Source organism: Plutella xylostella, chromosome Z (genome assembly GCF_932276165.1).
Source record: "Plutella xylostella chromosome Z, ilPluXylo3.1, whole genome shotgun sequence".
NCBI lineage: Eukaryota > Metazoa > Arthropoda > Insecta > Lepidoptera > Plutellidae > Plutella > Plutella xylostella.
Window position 1 is genome coordinate 14,899,227 of NC_064012.1, and position 7,943 is coordinate 14,907,169.

At 39.8% G+C, this 7,943-nt stretch overlaps 1 protein-coding gene across 1 annotated transcript; it reads left to right on the plus strand.

The window, feature by feature from the left end:
• The first annotated feature begins 265 nt into the window (after positions 1–265).
• On the plus strand, positions 266–6,364 carry LOC125491202 (intraflagellar transport protein 122 homolog). The gene is made up of 6 exons (XM_048632605.1): positions 266–312; positions 3,264–3,372; positions 3,753–3,912; positions 4,392–4,546; positions 5,333–5,497; positions 5,938–6,364. The coding sequence occupies exons 1-6, from the start codon at positions 272–274 to the stop codon at positions 6,064–6,066; spliced, it is 759 nt and encodes a 252-aa protein (XP_048488562.1). The 5' UTR covers positions 266–271; the 3' UTR covers positions 6,067–6,364.
• Positions 6,365–7,943: the final 1,579 nt, after the last annotated feature.

A 7,943-nucleotide genomic window follows, 5' to 3' on the forward strand; every position in this document is an offset into this window, starting at 1 on the left:
CTATCTTCTGTTTTATCATTATTTACTCCAAAGCACACTATTAAGTACACACATATTTTCTTTCACACAACCACGTAACTTGACTAAATCCGCCTATGTTGCATTTATAAATGATGAGATTATGGAAAATAAATACCTAAACAGTTTCTTGTCCAAGCACAAATACGACAACAACAAGGACAGTTTAGCTTTGTTTCACAATATTAGCGCTATTGCACCCGTGGTCCATGATAAAATGATTTCGTTTATACTTTTCAGATTCGTCCTCGCCATGATAGAAGGAAAGACACCGCCGCCCGGCGTCTCATTATTGTATCCTTTACTAATATCTACTATTATTTATTAGGTATATTCATGGAAGTAATAATACAACAGGAATGCGCACTCACCAAAATGATGCAAACAAAAATAGACCTAACGAATTCACCTTAAGATTTATTTTTGAAATGAAAGAGGCCGCGAGCCGATAGTGATAGTTACTACAGAGCCCTCCCTCACTTTCTAACAATTGCCAGGATTTAGTTGTGTAAACTTTAGTAGATTTTGAACGCAGAGAGCTATGCAAAAAAAATATGCAATTATCTCATAGACCACTGTATATCCTATCATTTTCAAAAACAAATTTATAATAAATCATTATAAACATGTAATTTTAATGAAATATTTGGTATTTGTATGAATAATAATTTCATAAAAAATAGGTAGTGACTAGGTTGTGGCTAGTCGTTTCACACTTTCGCCAAAGCATCTCCACACTGGGCTCGCTATATTGTGACTAGTCGTGCCAAAGCATCTCCACACTGGGCTCGCTAGCTTGTGACTAGTCGTGCCAAAGCATCTCCACACTGGGCTCGCTAGGTTGTAACTAGGCGCGTAAACAGCCATTCGCTAGTCAACGAACCACTCAAATATGCTCCATATTGCAACTCTATAAAGTTAAATTTGTATTGTAAGTATATGACATGAACATGAATCAAGTTGCTCTTCATTGTGCCCCAGCAGTGCGGACGTGATGGGTCGCGATGAAACAGCTACCAGAGGACCTTTGTACACAATATATCGCTATTGTGGCAATATGTTTTCTATTGCATGAATATAAAGTAATTGTATTGTATGTAATTAAGTACTGTACTTAAATTTGGTTCTCAGTAAGATAGATTAGGGTTAGTGGGTCATTCTATTATATTGTCTGTGGGGGCGTAAGACCTGGCTTTCTCAAGTGGAACCTTTGTGCATATATCGAAGGTCTAAACTGCCTTCCTAAGCTTTGACCATTTCCCACCACGCTGGTCCACTGCGGATTGGTGGGTTCACATATCTAGATGTGCTTAATCTAGATATTGGGGTTTCCTCACGATGTTTTCTTTCACATGCAACATGATTATCCCCGAATTTAATTCTACAAAAATAAACAACGTATAGCATACATAATATTATCTTTTATTTATAATAAAAACTACTATTAATAATTCAACGTATGGTATAATTAAATGAGACATTTTCTGACATTCTCTATTAACAGGATGGTTGTGGTTTTCAACCTTTTCCACAATCTTCAGTCTCGAGCCATCATTGTTCAAAGCCAACTTTAGCATCATGGGGCAGTTGTCCTTATAAGTCGTCGTATGCCGTATGCCTCTGCCTTTCGACTTAAAAGCCCGGCCTCCCATTTTACATGCATACGTCAGACTATAGTATTTCAGATCTTCGTTGCATGATGCTAATTTCTTTGGGCACACGGCTTTGGACTTTTCAATAGTTTTCGCAGTCTTCTTCCACAAGGACACAATTTATACTTTCGTAATTTGTAATAAACGTGTCCAGTTCTTCAAGCGACTCAAATTCCATTCTTTGAAATAAATTCAAATTTTTTCAACAAAAAACAACACCTTTGTTTACAATGACCGCCATTATAACCTTAAAAGTAGAAAGAGCAACTTGTGTTATGTTCATGTCATATACTTACAATACAAATTTAACTTTATTGTGTTGCAATATGGAGCATATTTGAGTGGTTCGTTGACTAGCGAAGGCTGTTTACGCGCCTAGTCACAACCTAGCGAGCCCAGTGTGGAGATGCTTTGGCACGACTAGTTACAACCTAGCGAGCCCAGTGTGGAGATGCTTTGGCACGACTAGCCACAACCTAGACACTTCGTAAAAAATATTGGTAGCTTTTCTAAATACTTTACGACAAGACTGAAGTTGTCAAGATGACGGATGACGTTTATAGTGTTGTGAGAGACGTTATGGTTAGGGTGACCATTCATTCGTACTTTTGAATCACTTTCCATTAATTAGGACCTGTTTTATTCAACTTTTTGTTTTATTTTATACGCAAGTATCATTAGGTATTATTGTGGCTGTTATCTTATAAGGTTGGTAAAGAGTTATGAGCTGTTGATTTTTTTGGTGATAGATATGAGTATTATAAGATAATTTATCAAGCTTAAAACCGACGGAAGCACTTAGGTTAAGATATTTTTTTTTGAAATCTTATGATTTTCATCAACTACTAGACTATGTAAAAACGGAACACCCACAGAGTAAATACGTTTTAGGTACATAGTTGCGTTTAATGTTAACCTGTTTTGACACTTTCTTGTCAACACTACACCCAACTTAATTTTATTTAAGTACTTAAAATTATATTTTCCCAAATTTCAGCTTTCCTTCCAATGAAGAAACATAGCAAAGGTGGTTCCAAGTAATTCCCACAAATTTACATTGCAATCGAATTATTCGAATAATAGGTGACTTTGAGACCATCGACACCTATTCGCCACATGATAGATTAGAAGTGATGTCTCATGAATTACCTAAAATTATGGTCACCAAAAATAGAAAGAGATGGAGGGCTCCGTGCTGACTATCTCTGTCGGCTCGTTTTTTTGGTGCAGTGCGCATTCCTGTTGTATTATTACTTCCATGGGTATATTTTATAATAATTTAGTTACGTGAATTTGTCTTTATGAACTTGCTGGCTACCAAGCCAGTCATGTCAATAACCTACAAGGAGTGTGCAGTCCTACACAATGGTCGACGCTTCTATCAAAATTTTTTATGAAACTTTTGATACATTATGTAGACTACAGCTACGGAAAAATACATAAGTACACTTAATATACTCAACGACGGGTCCTGGTCTTCATAGCACAGGGAATCCTAGTTTGAGGAGCACAGTTTTAACTAATTAATTTGCATGTGTATTTGTTAGTTTTTTATAAAAATGACACCAATAATATCCCTAACCCCCACCTCAGTTGCATCTACCTGTGCATAGCGAAGCAAGCCAAGGCGCTGAACCACATCGCTTTAGCCAAGCAGATGTTGGACAAGATGCTCGCACTCAAGATACCCGTCAAGTTTCAGGTGGGTTGCATTATTGATAGGTCACTCACGGTTTATACAGAACGTCTAGTACGGGTTGGATAGTTTGTCGAAAACGATAAAACTTTAAGTTTTCTTTCATACAAAGTGGCGCCTCTAGCGGAAACTATTATGAAACTTTTAACAGGCAATATATGCAAATAACAGAGGAATACCTTTATATTGGTCTTCGTAAATTCAAAAACCTGTACTAGAGGATCAGAACCTTTGGCATGAGCCCCGTGACAGCTGTGAAATCTAAAGGTAAATCTGTTGGTTTTCGACGACCTTTATTCACCAGGTATAAGCCGCATAAGCATATGTCCATCAAACGCCATAGGACTCTTGCTATCATTCACAAAATGTTATGATCCTGCTTCCAGGAGAGCGTGGAGCTACTCACCCTGACCACACTAGCCCTACCCGGCGGCGGCACCGACGGCGGCGCGCTGTGCTGGCGCTGCCGGCGCACGCTGCCCGCGCTGACCCCGCTGCGCTGCCCGCACTGCCGCCACGCGCCCGCGCTCGCGCTGCCCTCGTACGGTGAGTGATGACGTCACACTGACCCCGCTGCGCTGCCAGCACTGGCGCCACGCGCCCGCGCTCGCGCTGCCCTCGTACGGTGAGTGATGACGTCACACTGACCCCGCTGCGCTGCCCGCACTGCCGCCACGCGCCCGCGCTCGCGCTGCCCTCGTACGGTGAGTGATGACGTCACACTGACCCCGCTGCGCTGCCCGCACTGCCGCCACGCGCCCGCGCTCGCGCTGCCCTCGTACGGTGAGTGATGACGTCACACTGACCCCGCTGCGCTGCCCGCACTGCCGCCCGCACTTCAGCTATCTTATCTTTTTGCTTATAATCATTAGAGCTGGTGTACGTTGGTGACAATGGTGAAAAGATTAGCCACTCCAAATTTCCCAAGGTGCGATGCGATGCGAGGGTCGTATTAAATATAAGCGTATTTTATGCAACATACATATTCCTATCCTCTCTTATAAAATTAACAAATTCCTCCACAGAGGTCCTCCCGCTAGTTCTCTTCCGGCCGGAACCGGAAATATCTCCCGAGGAAGCGGATGAACTGCTAGAGCGAACGGAGATAGAGCCTGACTCCACGGATCATCTCACGATAGGCGAGGACAGCGATGCGCTGTTTCAAGATGTTGGGTTTGAGGTCAGTGGACTTATTGCAAAGTACTAGTAGATTTACGTGGAAGTATAGCACGGTTTAAAGTTAAAGTTTAAAAGATTTTCCTGCAGGAATTCCGGGATGAAAATTTGATGTTAATCCATGTTGTCAGCTACTTATATGCCAAACATTGATCCAGCTGATTTCCCGTGAAAGAGTAGCTGTGTGTATGTATCCGTCCATATAATGGGAGATTTTCTTTTGAAGTTTAAAAGTTACAAAATCGACCAATAGATGACACTTAATATCATACATAATATAACAGCTAGTTATTGCATATGGCTTTCAATTCTATCCATTGGGTTTTTGTATTGGATGACAGTCCTATGACTGGAATCCATGCCGGCTAAAAAAAAATGCAGTGCTGTTGAGTATGAAGTTTTACTAGCGCCATCTATAATCGGTTTTTGTCTATAGTTGTTGTCTATGGTTGAAAATCTCCCTTATACTTACACCTTGTACACACGAGATACGCGTGAACTTCCAAGCTATAGATCCTGCGAAGAAGTACCGATGGCTACCGACAGATGGCAGTAAAGCTAAATAAACAAAAACTACATCGCGTTATCGAATCATTAACATATCGAGCAGTGGCCCATTTCTTTATTTAGATAATCGTATTGCAATCGGTTGACTATGCAGTGGCATAACAGTTTATAAATATTTTTTTGCCGACAGTTCAGTGATCCAGTTTCATACACATTTTTTTATGTATTTCCCTACTATTATACAAGCTATCTCATTCAAAACTTTCCTTTAAACTGTCCGCAGGGCGAAGGCGAGCCGGACGGCGCAGTGATATGCAGCCGGGCGGCCCTACTGCGCCTCAACCCGGGCTGCGTGGTGCGAGTGGCGCGACCGCCGCCACTGCCGCCGCTGCTGTACCGCAACATGATGGCCGAGCTCGCCGTGGCCGAGTGCCGCCACTGCGCCACTGTATGTGTCTACACTGTGTTGTATACAGGGTGTTGCGAAAGTTGTATAGGAAGCGGAAATCGCGACACTCGGGGAGTCATTCGGAGCTCCTATTGAATTTGCCTAGAACTTGGAAATTGGACAATCACCCCTCTTTGGCTTCCTATAATCGTTTCATGCAGTAGGTATAGCGTGGGAATAAAGAGTATTTAGGGTGAAATAGGAGGATATTTCAGACAAATTTTATTCCAAGACTGTAAAAATCGCGATGTCGTATTGGCTTTAACGCCTTTCCTTAACTGGTGGTGAATGCTATTCGCTGTCACAGCAAACTATGAACATAATTTTATAGGCAAAATTTATGCTAGTTGCATTCTCTTCCATTTAACATTGGACTGGATGTTGTGTAATAACCATACAACTCGTACTAACAACTAAACCCTAACCTTCATCTTCCACAGCTAATGTACATGGAAGACATGGAGATCCAGGAGGCTACAAAAGGCCACTGTCCGTTCTGCCGCACCCCCCGCGCGCCGCCCGCCCCCTCCAGCCCCGGCTCTCCTACTAGCGACGATGCTTCGCCTTAAGAGATATGAAACCGATACTTCGCCTTAAGAGATATGAAACCGATACTTCGCTTTAAGAGATATGAAACCGATACTTCGCCTTAAGTGATATGAAACCGATACTTCGCCTTAAGTGATATGAAACCGATACTTCGCCTTAAGAGACATGAAACATGTGGACAATGCTTCGCCTTAAGAGATATGAAACGTGTGGATGATGCTTCGCCTTAAGAGATATGAAGCTTATGACTTCTTGGCGTTAAAGCCGATTCACACACTGTTTAGTGCGAGTGTTAAGTAGACGTAAGTACATTGCTGGGTTTGTTGTATAGTATTTGCAAAACTTTTGATTGATTGATTTTATTTATTCAAAATATATACAATTTAACTAGACACCGCCAAACTACAAGGCAGTTTATTGGCAGTACAGTTTGAATCTGTCATACATACTCAGCAATGTACCGTCAGCTGCATAAGTAGCTATACTCTTCTGTACCTTGTCAAACTGACAAACCGAATACATAGACGGTTTCTTAGATTGACAAGGTAAAAAAATGTATAGCTACTTATGCAGCTGACCGTACGTCCACCAAACACTCGCACTATAAATAAAGAGTGTGAATCAGGCTTTAATTCGACAATCTATTGATCATCATCATGACCCATCACGTCCCCACTGATGGGGCACGGGTCTCCATCCAATGAAGGAAGGGTTTAGGCCTAGTCTAACATTAGTGACCCGAATGAATATGAATAGAGTCGTAACTGGATAGGGATGAACGTTAGTGACCATAACTGTCCGTAGGAGATATGAGCTTTGTGAATTGTTGGCAATCGTTTAACCCTTTTACCAGTGTTGTACGAAATTTGGCCGCCATTTGATCTTTTATTTATACTTTTCGCAGAAAGAATCTGCAAAATTTTACAGATAATTAATTATTATGTACCTATGTTTGCAAATGCATTTAAAATATTATTATAGTTAGTGAGAATAATCACATTTTATATTATAATGTATAAAATTTATCATCACAGAGGTCGTTATTACCTTTTGGAAACTAGCATTTCACTTGCACAAATTATTTTAGGTAATCAAGGTAGCAATGCGCAATGTTTGGAAATACCTTATAGTTAAGTAAGTATATAAATTATATTTTACTAGGGAATGTAAAAACTACGCGTTTGTTCTTCCTGTGTTCATCATTATAAATATTATGTTCATTTTACCCCACCTGCCTGACCAGTGTTTTACATATTGACAATTTTTTCCATCATAATTTTGACATAATTATAGATTGATGATAAGTACCTACTAAAAATTGTGACAAAGAGAAACTTCTCAATAATTTGATAACGAATCCGTCCATTGAAATTTTAAATTACTAGTACAATTATTAATTATTATTATAAGATGTTGAATAGGTATTATCGAACAAAATAAAAAGCACAAATTAGATTTAAGATTATAAAATGATCTCTCAATTTCATTCTATAGTAAATACTAAAGTTATGTTCTGTATTTAGTTAGAGAGTAACGGTCTTATTCATAAAAAGTTACGGGAGACCTATAGGCCTGCTATAAGCAAATGTCAAAAAAACTTTATTCTGTGAAATCTATTAGCATCACTATAGTTAGTGAAGGTTTACGGAACTATTATGAATAGAGATTTTTACGAAACCTCAAATAGGCTTAATGTGTTCCGTAACTATTGAGCTCAGTAAACCTACTTTAAGGTTTTTTTATGAATAAGACCGTAAGTTTGTATAAGTTACTGAAAGTACAATGTGATATGCCACCGTCCCAATTAGCTAATAAATTAGTTATTAATACAATATAACTGTTTTATTTATTTACTCATAGTTTTATGAGTTACTCATATAGTCGTGTCAGCTATTTT